The following is a 16,533-nucleotide window of genomic DNA, read 5'->3' on the forward strand; positions in this document are numbered from 1 at the left end:
TATATATATATATATATATATATATATATATATATATATATATATATAATTTCTTTTTTGTAGATGTAGTGATTACGGTTTATTTATATTAGTTTGTTGGTTCACTTTCTCTCTGGTGTGCACTTTACCCATTTTGCTGCTGTAATCTTGTATATTTCTCCACTTCAAGTAATGATCATTTTACTTTCGTCAATTTAGCTTTGACAGTTTCAGACCTGACAGTTTTAGGCATGGCTTTTTGGAACACTTGAAGTGGAACAGATCTAAATGGGTGACCACAAATCTACAGTTTCCTTTAATGAATGCAAGTACTGGTCTGTTTATTAGCTAAAGGCCTGATACGTGTGCTATACATATATTCTTTGGTCTAAACTGATCAGTGATCTTTTGCCTTTATAAGTCAAAATACAAAAATAGGACAGCTTGCACCAAGCATTTCATGAAGATTTTATCCAAAGACTAAGACACAGATAGAAATCAAAAACTTTATTACAAAAATAAGTTACACTCACCTCCATTTTACAGTATAAAACAATTTATTTGCAGGAATGCAAAAAACGTTGTTGGCCACCAACAATAGTTTAAAACTGCTAACATCTTTTTTTCAAAAGGTGGTTGTTATGATTTTATTGAGGGAGTTAACTGTAGAAAACTGGGATTGAAGAGCAGTTTCCTTTTTGCTATACCCGGGAAGTAGAAATCCTTCACTGCAGTATCCCTTCTACCACTATGGGACTATGACCCCTCACCAATCAGAACAGCTAACGTTAGGCACACATGCTCACTGGCTGGGCAATATGGCAATTCAGTCATCCATCAAGATTAACTCGAAATATCTTTTACAAAGTTGCCGTCTTGGGAGCTGGGAAGGGATCATTCAAGATTAACATGATTTTATATGATGACGGATTGGATCAGGTTGTTTTACATGATTCTGACGATGTTTGAAAATCCATTGGTATCAATATAAAAACAAACCCACTGGAATAATACAGTGGCACAAAAGGGACACTGCAGGGCTTTAGTTTTGTTTAAATTTTTTTTTAATCAAAGGCAGTTGGATGCCTGTGATGTTGAAGCCTTTACAAAAGTAACATTTTATTCCGAAAAACTATACAACCAGTAACTACATACTCTGAAGAAGCAAGGCAGCTAATTCAGTTCAAAATAGGATAAAAGCAGGGCTTGTTCAGACTCATCATATGAGATTGTTTTGCATGCCCAGTTTGACTGTTTGCAGTGTCAGAGCTGCCGCTAGAATGACTATATTACATTAAGTACATTGTTTTTCGCACTGCAGCTCTTGTGCATATTTTGTATGAAAACAAGCCCTGCTTTCATCAATATAGTTTCCCTATTTACAGTACAGGCCGGGTAGTTTAGTCCTCTGTACTGAGGTAGTCAACCAACCCTTTAAAGACAAGTTCTAAAAAGAACCACTTTCCTGGAATGCCTGACTTATCCATGCCAGGTGGGTACACCCTAAAAACCTGCAAATGTTCTTTGTCAAACATCCAGATCAAACGATTAAGAACATGGATATTCCGACAATAAAAATTGCGATTAGCACAAAAATATACAATAGCATCAAGCTCCTTTGAGCCACTTCAAACCCAAGAACTTAAAAAAGTGCAATTTCTTCAATAATTATTTAAAAATGGCATGTTCAGGGACAGGGAAGGGGGAGATTGTAAGGGCAATACATAGTTCCCTGTAAACCAGGGCTGGGTACAGGGGCTAGGGGCAAAGAGGCTGTGGAGAGTATTTAGAATCCTCCAGTCATCTTTTTAAGGTGGCAGTTTTAGAAACAAATGAAAATAAAAAAACATGGGGAGGGGAGATGCTTCTTCTGTAAGGCTGGAATATCATTGGACCTTTTTTTCGTGCTCTTTTTTGTTTCAACATCCATTGCAGCTAACGGTGTAACCCCACACATCAAGTCAGTATCCAATGTGACAGGTCAGGACCGTCCTCTGCCTCGTTTCCCTGCTGGTCCAATAAGAAGATCAAATTAGAACAGACTTTTTTTAAAAGACAAATCAGACATCCGTGTTGAACACATTCCCCATCAATGAGCACACTGATAGATTAATTAAATTCCACAAGTTGTAGACTGAAGACAGCTTTGCTTTTAAACCTACAATTTAAAAGTTCTACAATTGAAAAAAACAAATTATGAAGTAGTTTTATATCGATATTAGTTTTGGTAACTTATTAGATACGCAACCGTAAGTGCAGATCAAATTAGATTGAAATTGTCTGTTTAGTGTCCAGTCAGATCTTAGCGGTAAGCCATCATGGTAACGTGAGTCACTCCAGCATAGTAAAAATAAGGTCATCATTTGGACATGAACAGCAAATGCTTAAAACTAAATTGTTAAAGCTTCATCAAGCGCTGTCTTATAATTACTACCAATAGCCTTTTGAGAATCAATACTCTTGCTGTAGGTCATCCTCAGCTTCTTCCTTCTACAGCTGCTAATCTACTATACAGCTGACATCCTGACCATATAAACTATGTAGACATCAGCTCAGTAGTCGTTTTTCCTGAGATATTCAAGACTTGTAAAAAGACCTACTCAAAATAAACGGAGACCTGGCAAGTTATTTTTCGCAAGTGAGTAGTAATTATCTTAGTGACTTTTTTGATTTTACCCACTTTGAAACTAACAGTGTCAAACAGAAAACTGTAATGTACCTCTGCTTGTTCCAGGGCCTCCTCGTTGGGAGAAGCCCACTCGGCCCCTCGGTGCGACGCCACCGCGGCCCCTGGTCTGACTGGCACCACCACGAACTCCTCCCCTAGTTCCTCGTACTCTCCCAGACCCCTGGAAGTCATCATACCCGTAGTACGGGTCATCGTAACCGCCCCGGTAGTTGTGGTAGTCGTATCCATAGTAATCATAATAGTCTTCATAGCCATAATAGTCAGGGGGGTAAGAATAACCTCCCCTCCCACCTCGGCCTCTGCCTCTCGTGGGTGGGGGCATGTGGGGAGGCCCGTAATAATAGTATTCATCATACCTGAAAGATGATACAGACTTAACGTAAACATTGTATTCTGCTTTAGATTAAAACAAATGTTTTTGCTAACTGAATGACTAAAGGTTACATTGTTCTCTTACATGTGTGTTTTAGCAGCTTGCCTCTGGGCTTTGCGCTCTTTCCTCTTCTGGTCAGGGGGCTTGGCGAAGACTATTTCAATGTGCTCTCCCTCGAGGTCTTTGCCATTGAGATCAGCCAAAGCCTGTGAAATTTATCAATGAAAGTATGTTTTCACTGCAAAAATAACAAATTTAAGATTAAGTTGATCCATGTCAGTCCAGTGACAAAGGTTTTTTCTTCCATACCTTCACAGCACCATCTCTTTCCTCGAAGTGGATAAAGGCATAGTCTTTCAATTTTTTCACCCGCTCCAGCTTGCCAAACTGACTGAAGGACTTTTCAAGTATCTCTTCTGTAACGGTGCTCGCCAAGTTCCTCACAAACAGCACCTTGACCTGATAACAGAAAACAAAAGCTTCTGTATATTTTTGCTCAAAAAAGAAAAAAAGAGGAACAAACACAAGTGCAGCAGACAGTCATAGAAAGTAAACCAATTTTGGTCACAGATTAACAATATGTGACCAACGACCGCTGGCCCTGCGCCTTACCTTGGCCATGACCTCTGGGTCTGGGTCCTCAATGGGGTCAGCCCACTCCACAGTGACCACATTTCCCCACACCTTCACCTTTCCGCTCATCAGTCGGCGGCGGGCCTGAGCGGCTGTCTTGTGGTCTTCATACTCAAGGAAGCAAAAGCCCCGATTCTTCTTCTTGTCGTCTGGCTGGTGGTACAATATGACATCATTTAGACCCTCTGTTGAGACAAGAAACATGGAGAAGTGGAAAAAAGCACGGGTTAATAGGCTTTAATCAACTGAAATCACAGTTCGATCAATAGCCTACCAACAAACCTTGAGAAAAGAAAGCCTACAATTTCAAATGTTTATGATTAAGGAACAAATTCTGGAATATTTTCAATAAATTGATAATAGTTTTAGTAACTCTTTAGATATGCAACCCAAAGTGCAGAATTTCTATTTTAGAAAAATGTCTGTTCAGTGTCCAGTCAGATCTTAGCGGTAAACATGCATGGTAACGTGAGTCACTCCAGCATAGTAAAAATAACTTCATCATTTGGACATAAACAGCAAATGCTTAAAACAAAATTGTCGAAGTTTCTTTCCTCACAGATTTGTAGCGCAAATATAATCAAAATCAAACAGTGCATAAAGAAAATTGAGGAATGAAGCTGTTGAATGAATATTTCACAGATTAATATTCAGAAAAATAAATCAAGGGATGGTGCGGACATACCTGTGACTTTTGCAAATTCTTCAACAATCTGCTCTTTTGTTTTACTCTTGGGGATAGAGCCAACAAACAGTCTATTATTGGCCACAGAGATGCACACGCCAATGTGTTTACCCGGCCGAATTTCATTGTTGTTGCACTGCGAAAGTACAGAAGAAACGTTGCTTACTTGATTGACCAATACAAAGATCTGCAATGTAACCAACAATTTCATCACCCTTTCTAGTTATATTTTCAGTAGAGTAAACATACCAATTTGACCGCCTGCTGTGCAGCTTCTTTAGTGCAGAAAGTGACAAAGGCGTAGCCTCTGTTGAGGCCACTGAGAGGATCCATCATCAGGCGCAAATCCCAGATGGGGCCAGCTTTCTCAAACAGCGGAACCAGCTCATCCTCAAAGAGGTCTCTGGGGATTTTGCCTACAAATATCTGTCAAGTTGAGAGGAAAGGAAAATATGGTGCATAAGAGCAACTGTGACTTGTCATGAGGTTAAAACATAGATGGCTTTCGGATAAAAAGGGTGTCCATTCAGGTCTTAGCGGTAAACTATCATTGTAACCATAGTTACTACAGATAATTACAAAAATGTTTCATCATTTAGACACCATCAATGCTCTTGTTTCACAACTTTAAAACAACCAACTCAACAGAGTGAGTCAATTAAAGTGTATAATTTTTGCATCTTTGATTCATGCTACAACTTTTTTTTAAAACATGTTCTGTACCTCTGTACCGATGGTAGGCTGTGCTCCTGAGTGAGCAGACTCTGGTGGGGGCCCTCCATACTTCCGCTGGCCTGTTGTTACATCGAGTGTGTAGCTAGTCCTCTCCAGCAAAGCCTAATCATAAGAAAACATGGAAAAAAAAGAAGATACGGTTTGACAGTCATAGAGAAAATTTAAGTAAAAGTGTTCTACAGTTAAAGAAGAAATTATGAAATAGTTTCAGTATATTGATAATAGTTTTGGTAACTCATTAGATAAGTGCAAAAGAAAATAAAAAATAGATTGAAAATTGTCCGTTTAGTGTCCAGTCAGATCTTAGCGGTAAACTATCATGGTAACGCGAGTCACTCCAGCATAGTAAAAATAAGGTCATCATTTGGACAAACAGCAAATGTTATAGAAATCATTTAAATAAAACCCAAGGTACTCTTGGGATCAACCATATTGAAGAAAGGCATGCGAAACATTCATATTTAAAACTTTTTCTTTATTCAAACAGCATCCTGTTTATGGAAATTAACTCCATTTTCACACTAAAAAGCATTGCATCAGCATTCACATATTTTTCTCCAAGCATTACATTGGATACTATCTGAACTCTGGATTACTTCTCACTTTGATTTTGGCTTCATCTGGTCCTTTATTGGTGTCTGACACTTTGGTCCCTTGTTTCTCCCTCTGTCTGTACGTCTTCATCACGCCACAAAGAAAGGCACTTTTGTTCTGAAAGAAGAAAAACATAGGGAATACTGTCAAACTATAATTATGTAAATAAAATATGTCAAGATCATTAAGACAACTTCTGATTCTTAGTTACACACAAAATTAATAAGCAGTTACACGAGACAGAAAAAATAGAAATAAAAAGCGGCCTTTTATATGACAGCTAAGGGCTAATTTGTAACCACAATTTAACTACATCCACAAAGCACACAGAACAATCATCCACTGCATGAACACATTAGAAATGTAAATGTTATCTAAACAACCCATCCACATACCTGAACATGTGAGAGGTCGCTGTCCTTAAATTGCAAAAGGACTTGCAGAGCACCTTCCTCGTTGAATTCTTTAAGAGCCTCAATCGCTCGATCATCTAAGTCACTATGTGACACCAAACCTGGAGAAGGGGGGGACAAGACAAGAGGAAAAAATGAACAACCAACCAGACTGAGAAAAGTTATTATTTAATTACTACCTTGTCATTAAAGTACGAAATTGAGTCATTTACTAAAAAGTATTAAATATTTTCATGTGAATATTTATGCATAACATATATATTAAATTGTGTAATGGATTACTAATGATTACTACAATTAGAAGGGAGGAGCAGGACCAGGCAAATCTACGAGCGCTGTATTCAGTAGTGAGGCTACATTTTACTCTCCGACCAGCAAGTTTTTGCAGAACTAATCACAACAGATGTGACAATGCAACTTGATATGCCAGTGCCCCTCTATACTGTAGCTGGGAGTTTCTAATGAGCTGGTCTGCATTCTCCTCTATGGAGGGCCCGTCACCTGTCCAAGGCAGCCACACACCAGGCAGCTGCCGCCATTGTTTCCGTCTCGGTTCCATCTGGCTGAAAAGGCCAGACCAATCATTTTCTAGATCTGACCGACCAAACTATGTCCTAAAATGACCCCCCAACTTTGCACTGCAGCTCACCCCATACAAACTGGTAAAGATCTGACCAATGCAACAGATATCAAAGCTGTGACTGACATACTTAGACCAATTCATCCATCTGCAAATATTTTATGAAATGCGGAGAAACGTCACTAAAATGAATGGAGACTGAACAGGCTTACCAAGACACTCCCAGGGAGAGGACAATTAATTTGCCCTGACACAAGTGATCATGCAACCATGTTGGGAATGCAAATGCTGCAATCATTGACACATTTTCACATTGGTAATGTGTAATTATATATTTTGTAGCACTGCAGTACCCATTTTGGTAGGAAACCACAAAAAGTTGCTTCATGATCCCAATTCCCCCATTCAAAAAGGTGATAAAATGACAGTACATGCAAGAAATTAATAAACATAAAAAAAATTGCATATTTGAATATGCAAGTATATTCTTTGTGCCTTACCTGCTATGTAAATTTCATCTAGTTTTTCAGCAACTTTCTGTGGTAAACCAGCTTCTAATAAAGTCTGGAAGTGCTCAGAATGGGTAACTGCAGCAGAGTTGTCCATTGGTTCTTCTGGACCATTTCCATTAATATGTTCTGTGGCCATGTCTCCAGAAATCTGTGTAAATGCAATGAGCCAAATTAATCCTGGTCAATGGCAAGACTTGGGACGTGTTCAGAAGAGTGCAAAGTCTCAAACTTGTCAGGAAAAAAGGGGTTTACAATTTTTTTAATCTTGGATACAGTGATTTTTTTTGTATTAATAAGCACAAACGATCAATAAACAGGAGTGTCGCTGTGTACAAAAGAAGTTATTATGGTTGTGTGGTCCTGTACAGGCTGTAGACTTTGCACTATCCTGACATAAGACTTGCAGCTTTCAGCTTGCATGAGGTAGAAGCCCAGAAATCTGTATATAGGCAGTTGACAGATGTTGGAACATTGCAAGCAAGACAGACAATCCACATACCAAAATCCCCCCCAAAAAATCTATTGAAAGACATCTTGTAAAAACGGTTTAACTGCTGAGTTTGTGCCCATGTGGCAGTTTTTTTCTTCCATTCTGGTTTGTTCTGGGTTACGAAGTTTTTGCAAACGGTTCCAAGTTAACTTGTTAACGCCTGTATCACAGTCCTCTTGGTCACTGCTTGTGTAGACTCCTCGTCTGATTTAGTCTCTAAATTACATGTTAACTTACCTTCCCACTGCTGACTTCAGCACAGGCTAGATAGCTGATACACGTGTTCCATCAGAGTGAGACACTGTTTCCGGTAGCTGACCAAAGAGCAAAGATGCACCCTTTAGCATGTATGTCACTTTGGCAACACATATTGTGTCACAAAGGAAAATACTTATATTGTCACATTAATGATCAATCCAGCCATTTTGTTTAGTTTCGACAAATACGGAGCCGTAAAACTGTTGCAAACAGCAACCTACCTCATTACTATATCGGCCAACGCTGAACTGAGCAAAACGTGGACAGTAATCTTCCGCTTCAGCCTCACATTAAGTTAGCCAACGTTACACTAAGCCAATATGGGCGTACATATCGCTGTGTCTGTTAAATCAATCTCATTATATAGCACGTGCTTTCTGTGGTTAGAAATATTTCTGCAACGTTAAAAGTAACTATAACTTGCACGTATCGTGCAAATCAGCCTCGGGTCTGAAATGGAAAAAAGGTGAATGAACGCGTTTCGAAAAGGTGTGTATGATAACGTTAGATTTATCGTTAGCGGGGAGGAGACTGGCTCGCACACGTTGAGGCTGGCTAGCTAGCGGGCTAGTTTGCACAGCTAATGCTACAGCTATCGAGCCAAGTAGGAACCTTCAGTGGGACAATAACAAGACGCACCAATGTGCATCTTATAACAGTGCATCTGTGTCGATTGTCGTAAAACATGAGACAAAGCATACGTCAGCTTGTACGGTAGTTACGCGGGAAAGCAATTTATTGGCAGGCTTTCACCAGCTAGCTGCCGTTAGCACACGATGACAATGAGCGTGTCAATTCCATGATCTGTCAAAATAGGCTAGCTTAAGATAGCATGCTAACTCGAACGGGATTTCGGCGAGGCCATTGTTACAACGGCTTTTGTCGCTCAGGACTTCACCAGTTGCCTAAAGTATATCTTGTAAAAGTAATTCGATTTACCGAGGCCTAGAGGTTTAGACTGCTAGACGCGTGGTTTGTCAACGTGCCGCCATATAGGAAGAGTCCATTTTCAAAAAGCCGGTCTGGAGAAGTCGTTCCCACACAAACAGCAGTTCCCACATTGTTTGAAACAGCGCCGTACGATTTAGACCTTTTAAGCAATAAATTAAGCAACCATAACGTTACCAAAGAGTATCATTCGCCCTACCTGCCGCTGGATCACCAACGTGTATGGTGTTGATTATTTAGGAAGATAAATGTGATATTTAAAAGACAGAAAAAGTGTAAAACTCCCGGCACTGATCCGGCTTCAGTCATTCACTCTTGATGATGTAAAATGGCTGCCACGTTCACGCCTCGAGTTTTGTCTCGTCGAAGGGGTTTCTTGGACAGCCCTGCACGGGCTTGCCTTGTATGCATTTTACAGAGGAGCAGCAGGTCGTTCAAAGCATCCATCATAACTACTAATGATGGCTAACGACGAGTAATTTCACGACAACAGTAATACTATTTATTTGAAGGGTTTATTAATTGTGCTGACGAAAAGAACAGTGAAAATATTTAGTACAGAAAACTAACATTTAACTTAACTATACAAGTCAACACTAATGAGATGAAAAAATAAGTGTAACAATGAAATTAATTAGCCTATCATTAATAATTTACTAATAATCTACCACCACCAATACTACAAACACTAACAATAATAATAACAAAATATTTTAGAGATGGTCAGTATTTTGGGGTAAAATTGTATCAAATGCCAGTCCTTATATATTTAAATCTAAAACAAGATGCGTGACATTAACAGACCAGTGGGCTTCAGGTCTGACAATATTTAAAAAATAAAAATAAAAAAAAAAGAGAGCGCTTGACTGGAAGTATGGAAGGAGGTCCCACTTTCCACCACACTGTGTCACTCTTCTCATTGATTAAATGTTCACCTTCTCCATGAACAAAAGAATAGGTCAGAGTATGTGTATAGAGACCTCTATGACATTTATTTGATGTTTAAAGACACAATAAGGTGCAATAGTTTGCACTACTGAAGAGTTATTAATTTATGTTATCCCAAAACTATGTAGCAGTTATTATTGGTTTGGAAAAAGATTCTCTGCAACAACATGGCAGGAAAGAAAAGTTGTACTTGGGATTGTGTGTGTATTTCAATCCAATTTAAAAGTTGTTACTTACGTCTTGGTTTATTGCAGAAAATATAGTTCTTATTTGTTCTCACTATGGGGTTGAAAAGTGAGAATCAATGGCAAAATTGCAAGTAAAAAAAATGGTTGAATTAGATTTTGGGGTTTATATTTCTGGGTTTACATATTTGTACAGTCTAAGGTTGATACATGCCTTACTACTGAAAAGTACTTGTCAGTGTTGATCCTTGACAAATTCAAATACATTGCAGTCACAATACAATGCACAGTATAAATTTGGGATTTGTCCATCTGCTATTTTTATCACAGTGAATCATGGGTTGCTCATGGCTGAAATAATAAAACTTTAGCAGGTAACTCCTACAGGTAGGGCATTAACAGCTGGAGTAGAATGGCTGGAATATTTTAAGGAATAACTTACGCAGCTGTTGAGGAACAGAGCAACAGAATGATTTCCTGGTGCAAATTCCGAATCAGTAACAATGTTTTACAAAGCAATGCAAATTACTTAACAAAAACATTTTGAATGACACAAGATAAGACAGATAAAAAAGAACAATATTAAAGCATAACAAAGTCACTCTTATCAAAACTAATCAATACTTCCTGAAACACTAGGCTTTGTCTTCCTTGTCTTATCCATATGTTACACAAGTAAAACCCTACAGGTGGAGTTTTTATGGTTCTACAATACATTTATTGCTCATGCCTGTGAAAACTCCTGAGAGAACAAACAAAGCTCAGACAGATATTTGAATGCCAAAAAGTTGGTTCAGGCAGTTGATTCAGTGTATTCAGCCTTAAAACAATATGCAGCACAGGCTGAGATTGTGGAAGAGGTCTTCTGTATACGTTTTCAGGGATTAGCCAAAACTGAACCGCTTGAACTGGGGAAAGTAAAACTTTTTTTGCCATAAAAACTCAAATGAACATCCAGTTTCTGACGTCAATTGGTATTCGGTATTACGAAGATAATAATGTAAAACGAGGTCTGGGATAAATCTTAGTTTAAAATCATTAGGTTTCAGTCAGTAACTTCTGACATATCACAATAACCATATTAACAAGCTCTTTATTGACATGAAAATGTCCTGTTTGACTATTTCATAACAAGCTGACGTAGTGGTAGGTTTTGGTGTATTTCTTTCTTTTTATTCCATTAATATGACCATCTTAAAGCATCCTATGAGAACCATAGACTATAAGAGGTAAGAAGCATTAACGGTCTGTTTTTTGGCAATGGCTGCTTTGTTTCTGTTACCAGTATAAGAGCCTCTGATGCAGCAGAACCACTATTTTATGGCCCTTGAATAAGATGAATGGCCCATAACTGTATACAGGCCTGTAACAGATCTCTCATGCCACCGTGTGGAGAGACTGTCACAAACAAAATTGTCTTATTCCTACGCTACTTAGCAAAACCTAATTTCATCGCTTTTAGGCTTTGTTTTCCTTTCAGCATTGCAGCATCCTTGCTCTCATGTTTATAAAAGGAGGATAAATGTGTATGCCCACCTGCACTCCGTGTACTTACTCAGATACATTGTTAGTTATATTCCATCAAAATGGTTTGAGGAAAACAATGAAATATTTTCCAAAGAAAATTATTTTGTATAGCTGCAGCAAATAAGATTACATGCAGTGCAACATTGGAAAATTTGCAAGGGCAAGTAAATGGGCATTTTTGGGGTTAGTTTAACAGACTGAATATGCTTTAAATATACCAAAGTCAGTCTGCTGTGACTCTCTGCTTTACAATCCTTTGATTTAATGAATATCTTAAGTTGTTTGCTTGGTCTTTATATCAATCATTATTCTCTTTACTGCTTCACCCAATACGCTCATTTGTATCATAGCCCAGAAAACTACAGGTCGCAGCTAGTTTCTTCAGTTGTTGTCTGCTGTCTCTGACTTATTTATGTCATTGAGAGTACCATGGCTTTGAACTGAGACATGACCTGCTAACCTCCCTGTGTCTCCCATGCTCTCTCCTCTGCAGCAACAGTGACAGCATTGACACCGGAGCCCCTGAGAATATATCTGACTAGTATTTCACCGAGCGTGACCGTGTAGGCTGCAGAATGTACTCTACACCTGGGGCTTTCCACATCTCTGTGATTCTCATCCTCATCCAGCCAGATCACTGTAGTTTACACAGAGAGAGTCTGAGCCACATGCAGAACATAAGAAACTCAGCACCGCTCCTTATTTCATAAATCAGGAGGCCATGAAGCATGTTAATGCCAGAATTCAAGAGAGGGAATTTGCTCATTGTTCTCAAACTAATCCTCTGTGCTTTTATTCTCACACGGATGCCTTTTTTGTGTGTGTCAGTGAACTGTTGTTGGGTTTTAATGCACAGCAGCACCCTCTTCTATTTCTCATACCATCTCATCCCTCATATATGAGCTTCATGATTATTTTACACTCCTGCAAATAGCCTTGTGTGTTTTTTATTTGATTAAAATGTGTTAGATCGTAGCTTTTGTGATTTTACACATTTTTACGGGTTAATGTTTGAGATTATATTGTTATAGAACATATATATTTCAGTAGTAAATAGGCCAATGTACTCAAATAATTGTACTAGTGTATATTTCATTGTCGTTAATAAACTTACTCGTGTATGCACAAGATTTGTTATGAATAGATATATTTCTAGTTATTACATTATTATGTACAAAACATTTGTTAAAAATGCTGTGATAGAAGCCAAAATACAGCCTTAAACATCTCTGTGATAAGAAACATCTCGTCTTCAACGCTTATTGAATTACTAGTCCAAGGCCACGGATTTATCACCAGCACAACCAAGGACACAGGACATGGATACTTAAGTAAACAGACAGACGAAGTACAAAATAAATTCATATTCATCCTTGACATTTTGGATGTGGGAGGCGGACAGATGGAGACTCCTTAGCAACTATCAGATATCTCTCCATTTATTCATAACTTTGAGTTTTGCCTCAATATAAAACTACATGGATACAAATAATACACCAGAAATATATGCTGTGATGTTTTATTGAAGTTTACTTATATTTGTCATTAATTTTGTTTTAATGAAATCTGTTAAGAAATAAGATGCAGGCAGTATTCCATTTTAAAACACTTGTGATTATATAACAGGGAACTAATGTGTATTACATAATTTATGAACAGTATACGTCAGACTACATGTCGGGCATGCATAATATACATTGAATAATAACTTTCATCATGGTTATTGTGCACAAAGAAAGAGTACATCTATTTTCAATTAAGTGATTAATTGTATAGTCAATTAAAATACCATCCACATCATCAAATCTATTTTTTGTCTGACCAAAAGTCCAAAACCCAACTATATGTAATTTACATTCATATAAGACAAATAAAATCTGCAAATCATCACATTTCAGAAGTTGGAACAACAAGGATATTTGACAGGTTTCAGCTTATCTTTGCAAAAAGAAAAAGAAAAATCTGAACATTTATCAATTATCTCAATTGTTTTGACTTATCAATTTGTCAATTAATTAATTGAGGCAATTTCTGTTTGAAAATGGCAGAGAAATACTAAACTTGTTATTGTCAAGGAAATATTTTGACAATATAGCAAACTATGCCATGAACACTGAAGAGACAAATAGATCCAACAACTGAGATGCAGCAAAGACATTGCTTAAAAAAATGATATTTCAGAATCACACGTTTACAATTATAATAAAAACACTTTTAGGCCAGTTGGTCTTTCTGCATTGAACCGAAACTCAACTAATGACCCTCCTTTTGCTGTGACAAATAATAACATCCCCCAGTTAACAAAAACCCAGGGATTAAATGCAGCATCCATAGTCAGGATAGAAGGTTGATGGAAAGTATGTTTTGACTTTCCACGATTTGTTCTTATCATTTTGTCCTTTAAGGGGATTATGAGAAAGGTAGCGAAGTGGCCAGTAAGTCAGTGAGATCGTTGATAAGGTTGGTAGGATTTATCTAATCCAGGAAGGGGCCACAGACTGAGGGACACGGTATAAAACGACATTGTAGGGAAGCAGAAGTCCTCAATAAAAAGCCGTCCTGCACAGATGCACAATGAAGAAGAAACTTTCTTTCAACACGGTAATACTCTGTCTCGGACTTACTCATGCTTCCATTCAAAAGACCATTGATTGACCATTTTCTTTTGTCTCTGTATCATTAGGTAACCACCATGGGCTCGGTGAAATCCGCTGGACTGTCTCTGCTTCTGATGTCTTTTCTTATTTACATAGCAGATTCTAACCCCAACCATGATTTATCAAACCGTAAGATGTCCTTTTATTTCCAGTCCTAAGTACTCTCCTCTGAAATCTATACACAATCCAAGGATTTACTTCAGTAGATTAGCACCATTTGATTGTATTTTTTCTCTCGTCATAAAGACACTGTGCTTTTAATCTCAGATCTCAAATGTCCCTGATAACGAGCTGTCAATGATCAATAGTCTCGTCTTTCTCCAGCGGGCTGTGAGGAGTGCTCCCTGAAAAGGAACGTTCTTTTCTTGAGGGAACCTCCGATCTACCAGTGCAGCGGCTGCTGCTTCTCCAGAGCGTACCCAACACCTCTCAAGACCATGAAGACAATGACGAACCCGAAGAACATCACCTCGGAGGCAACATGCTGTGTCGCTAAGCACAGCTACAAGGTACAAGTACAAGTACAGGTACAGGTGATGAGTATGGAAAGGAGTGTGAGTGGGAAACTATAGGCTTATGACTAAATATTTTCCCAAATCTGCAGATGAAATATTCTGAAATAAGAAGCTCCATGTTGGAAATTTTTTGGTCATGTAGTGAAAATAATCTAAGGACATTTAATTGAGTACAATTTTGAGGTATATGTTAAATCATTCAATTGCATGTTTTATACTACCCCAAAATTCCGAGGAAAATGTTGTATACCAGAAAAAAAATCACGCTAACATTGTATTGTTAAAGATTTTCCCTTTAAATTATAGTGTATATTAGTTGTTTGCAGTTTTACGAAAGAGACATTTACCATCAAACTTTTAAAATAGCTCACCGTTTGACATTCAAAGAGATACAATTATTCAAGACTTACAATATTGATAAAGATTTGGGAAGAAAAACTTTTTTTTTTCTTTTCTCTTTTAATCAAACCATGGGGGCGCCAGTCCCAAGACTGGGAACCATCCTGTGATATATGATCAGTCACAGGGGCAACGTTCTGCAGAATGAGTATATTAGTACTCATTTTTGATTTATTGGGATAGGGTCATATTTGTTCAACAATACTTGAAAGACTCCTTTGTGATTACAATGAACATTTAGCTAATAATACTTAATACTTGATTAAGACACTATAATACACTTTAACTTAAGTAGAACTTTAAATGCAATTTTTGTACATATATTTAGATATTTATTTTACATTCAAAGGACTTAATAACGTCTAATCATTTTTACAGATGCTTAGTTTTAATTTGGTTTGCAGTTTAATTCTGGGTTCTGTTGTTCAAAGGTGAAAATTTCAACTGCTAAAAAGAGCATTTTGATCTTAGAAAAATACTGCTGTTGATTCAGTGTGTTAATAATCCCTCTTGTTTCTCCTCATCTGTGCCTCTTTCAGACAAAAGTGGACCGCATAGATGTGAGAAACCACACAGAGTGCCACTGCAGCACCTGCTATTTTCACAAGATATGAAGACGTGAACTGGAGACCATTCTGCAGCACCCAGCTTGGCAATGAATTATGTTTCTTTTAATTTGTACTCGCTTATTTATGTTGTAAATGTCTGTTCAGATGTTGCCAGATCATATTTTTGTAGCAATTGTATGTTTGCGTGATTAGCCTATATTTGCATTGGTATATGTATATGATTCATTGATTAGTAGATTGAAAAGCAATTAAAATGTGCAACCACGAAGTTGCATTTTCATGAATTTCTCTTACAGTGAAATGCATGGGATTGTGATATGTGTGTAACAAATCATTAAGTTACTTTGGACACCTGGGTCGGTTAAAGCATTTAAATGTGAGGACTAGTAACACAAGTAACTGTCTGAAAGGGAAATGGGGCTTTGAAGTTGATAACAGCATTTTGCAATCAGAAATTGAAGCCAAAATCAAGTATCTGACCAGAACTGAAATTAAAGCCAACATCACAGAGAAGTCATTCAAAAACCCAAAAAGGAAAATCCATGGTGATTTTATACTTGACAACTCCAGGACAACTGCAAAAATCTCATCTTCTGGAGATTGTGTGAATAAAATAAATAATTCAAATCCTTCTAAAACTAAATTCTTAATTCATTCATAGTTTGTAGATAAGTAGACTAACTAATCAGTTTATTTTGTAAAAAAAATTTTAGTCACATTTGTAGGACAAATTGAAATAGAAGAAGTAGTTACTATACAATAAGCAGAGATGTTTCGGCATCATGCTAAAAGGTTGTTTTATATTCCCTATAATTTCCAAACATAATCATAAGTTACATGTTGC

General features: G+C 37.6%; 2 protein-coding genes across 5 annotated transcripts; one reads left to right on the plus strand and one right to left on the minus strand.

Moving 5' to 3' along the window:
- Positions 1-471: 471 nt before the first annotated feature.
- On the minus strand, positions 472-9,228 carry LOC137787561 (heterogeneous nuclear ribonucleoprotein Q). 4 transcript variants are annotated; one of them, XM_068580145.1, is made up of 12 exons: positions 9,089-9,217; positions 7,182-7,341; positions 6,084-6,202; positions 5,698-5,805; positions 5,083-5,196; positions 4,609-4,785; positions 4,360-4,495; positions 3,654-3,859; positions 3,351-3,500; positions 3,126-3,247; positions 2,699-3,024; positions 472-1,986 (listed from the first exon to the last, which is right to left on the minus strand). In XM_068580145.1, the coding sequence occupies exons 2-12, from the start codon at positions 7,327-7,329 to the stop codon at positions 1,961-1,963; spliced, it is 1,632 nt and encodes a 543-aa protein (XP_068436246.1). In that variant the 5' UTR covers positions 7,330-7,341; positions 9,089-9,217; the 3' UTR covers positions 472-1,960. The 4 variants fall into 4 exon arrangements, with proteins under 4 accessions (XP_068436246.1, XP_068436245.1, XP_068436248.1 ...); XM_068580144.1 differs by having other exon boundaries at positions 472-1,989; XM_068580147.1 differs by lacking the exon at positions 7,182-7,341 and adding an exon at positions 7,921-7,997 and having other exon boundaries at positions 472-1,989; positions 9,089-9,211.
- On the plus strand, positions 8,334-16,024 carry cga (glycoprotein hormones, alpha polypeptide). The gene is made up of 4 exons (XM_068580148.1): positions 8,334-8,430; positions 14,233-14,335; positions 14,531-14,715; positions 15,660-16,024. The coding sequence occupies exons 2-4, from the start codon at positions 14,242-14,244 to the stop codon at positions 15,732-15,734; spliced, it is 354 nt and encodes a 117-aa protein (XP_068436249.1). The 5' UTR covers positions 8,334-8,430; positions 14,233-14,241; the 3' UTR covers positions 15,735-16,024.
- Positions 16,025-16,533: the final 509 nt, after the last annotated feature.

This window comes from Clinocottus analis, unplaced genomic scaffold, assembly GCF_023055335.1.
Source record: "Clinocottus analis isolate CAN_PGR_092001 unplaced genomic scaffold, fCliAna1.0.p SCAF_17, whole genome shotgun sequence".
NCBI lineage: Eukaryota > Metazoa > Chordata > Actinopteri > Perciformes > Cottidae > Clinocottus > Clinocottus analis.